At 50.6% G+C, this 2,500-nt stretch overlaps 1 protein-coding gene across 11 annotated transcripts in view; it reads left to right on the top strand.

Annotated features, from left to right (window-relative positions):
• Positions 1-2,500, top strand: part of Cbp53E (Calbindin 53E) — a 511,499-nt gene that overhangs the window by 450,634 nt on the left and 58,365 nt on the right. For all 11 annotated transcript variants that reach the window (XM_071667001.1, XM_071666998.1, XM_071667008.1 and 8 more), the window contains one exon: positions 1,759-1,848. In XM_071667001.1, coding sequence (XP_071523102.1) covers positions 1,759-1,848 — 90 coding nt within the window. The remainder of the gene's footprint in view (positions 1-1,758; positions 1,849-2,500) is intronic.

Here is a 2,500-nt window from a genome sequence, read left to right on the forward strand (position 1 = left end):
GGACGAAGGAAGACTGGAGGACTGCGGGGAGGTGGCTGAGGTAAGACTGGACCACCGAGATGCACAGCTAGAGCAGGTGGGAGTGTGTGTGTGTGTGTTGGAGGGGTATACATCGGCGGGGGATGTCGCTCGTGAGCGGAGCGGGATGATGGCCGTTGGTAAAGTTGCGACAGAGCGAAGGAGGAGGTGGTGGTGGCGACGGAGGTGGTAGTGGCGACGGAGGCGCGCGTGAACTTGGTAACGTTAACCTTAACGTCATACCGTGACCGGGTGACGCAGGAAAAGAAAGTTCTGTGCCGAATTTAGTTAAGAGCTAAGTTAATCGGAACTTAAGTTAGTTAAAGCCAAGTTTAAAGGTTAAGCCTGATCTCGGGAGGACTTAGTTAAAAAGATATTTGGAAAATTGTCTTTGGGGGGAGAGGGATGGGAAGGGAGGGACCCGGCAACTTCTAGCAAGTTTGCAAACCCAATTTGTTGTGGACATGAGAGAGAGAGAGAGAGAGAGAGAGAGAGAGAGAGAGAGAGAGAGAGAGAGAGAGAGAGAGAGAGAGAGAGAGAGAGAGAGGTGGAAGAAGTGGGTCAGGGTACAGCTGATGGTTGCGTGGGTGAGGCTAGGGTGTGTACCATAGGCAACATCAAAACAAGACCACCCCTACCCATCTCTCTCTCTCTCTATAGATGTTCTTCACTTGTGTTTATAGCTTTTCTTCCCCATCACCTTCCTCAACCTTTCCCCATCACCTTCTTCAACCTTTCCCCATCACCTTCTTCAACCTTTCCCCATCACACACACACACACACACACACACACACACACACACACACACACACACACCTGTCTTGTGTACGTGGGTTTGTTTTGGATACTCCATAAGGTGCTTAATGCTTGGCTCCAGACGTGGTTGTGGTTGTATTATGAATGGTTATGACAGTGTGTTGTCATGGTTGTGATGTGGTCATGACGGCGTGTTGTGGCTATAGCCATAGTGTCTTAATGATGGTGGTTGTGACGGTGTGGTATGTGGTTGTGGTTGTGACGGTGTGGTATGTGGTTGTGGTTGTGACGGTGTGGTATGTGGTTGTGGTTGTGTTATGGTTGCAATGGCATGGTTGTTATGCTGGGGTTGGTTATGGTGCTGTCACCGTGGTGTTCCTGTAACGCTTGCTACCTCTTCATATCTCTCTCTCTCTCTCTCTCTCTCTCTCTCTCTCTCTCTCTCTCTCTCTCTCTCTCTCTCTCTCTCTCTCTCACAGACCACTCCATCTGGACCCACGAGGAAGGACTGAAATCTGCCATATTAAAAGGGAAGGGAGCGGGGGGGGCTGGAAATCCTCCCCTCTCATTTCTTTCCTTCTTTTTTCCAAAAGAAGGAACAGAGAAGGAGGCCAGGTGAGGATATTCCCTCAAAGGCCCAGTCCTCTGTTCGTAACGCTACCTCGCTAATGCGGGAAATGGCGAATAGTATGAAAGAAAGAAAAGAACGAATATATATTCTCTTGTTCAATATTGACTCCGTATTTCCTTGTATATGTCTCGAAATACTGTCGAAAGCATGGAGGCTTCTGTGTTTATATTGTCAGTAAGCTTACATATATTTGTGTGTGTATGTGTGTGTGTGTGTGTGTAGAGAGAGAGAGAGAGAGAGAGAGAGAGAGAGAGAGAGAGAGAGAGAGAGAGAGAGCCATCCATCTTGCTCTCACCTGCGCCTCACCCTGACGCCGTGCACAGCTGAGACTCTCTTATTCCTCTTATTCCAGTCTGTGTCTGACACCATGCTGGCCGAGCTGAAGGAGTGCTTCATGGAGGCGTACGATGACAACCAGGACGGCAAGATCGAGATCAGGGAGGTGAGTCTGGCTGGCGCCGAGGGTGAGTTTAGGATCAGGGAGGTGAGTCTGGCTGGCGCCGAGGGTGAGTGTAGGATCAGGGAGGTGAGTCTGGCTGGCGCCGAGGGGGAGTTTAGGATCAGGGAGGTGAGTCTGGCTGGCGCCGAGGGTGAGTTTAGGATCAGGTGAGTCTGGCTGGCGCCGAGGGGGAGTTTAGGATCAGGGAGAGTCTGGTTGGCTCCGAGGGGGAGTTTAGGATCAGGTGAGTCTGGCTGGCTCCGAGGGTGAGTTAGGGATCAGTGAGGCGAGTGTGACTGCCTGGCTGGCTCTGAAGGTGAGTTTGGGATCAGGGAGGCGAGTGTGGCTGCCTCTCAGGATGAGTTAGGGATCAGGGAGGGTAAGTCACAGTACCAGAGACCTGGCTAAACTCAACTGGACACCAGTGGATCGTAGGGCGAGACCACAGTAGTTTTGATCCCTGTGAGTGGTCTGAAAATAAGGTAAGTCAACTTCGCTCGCTCCAGCATGACATGAACACTTGACATGAATTTCCACACGCCATGAATACAGCTGCTACAAACTACAGATGGAAGTTTGAAGTACGAAGAGCAAGTACAGCTGCTACAAACTACAGATGGAAGTTTGAAGTACGAAGAGCAAGTACAGCTGCTAC

The sequence above is a fragment of the Panulirus ornatus genome, chromosome 11 (genome assembly GCF_036320965.1).
Source record: "Panulirus ornatus isolate Po-2019 chromosome 11, ASM3632096v1, whole genome shotgun sequence".
In the NCBI taxonomy this organism is placed as follows: Eukaryota; Metazoa; Arthropoda; class Malacostraca; order Decapoda; family Palinuridae; genus Panulirus; species Panulirus ornatus.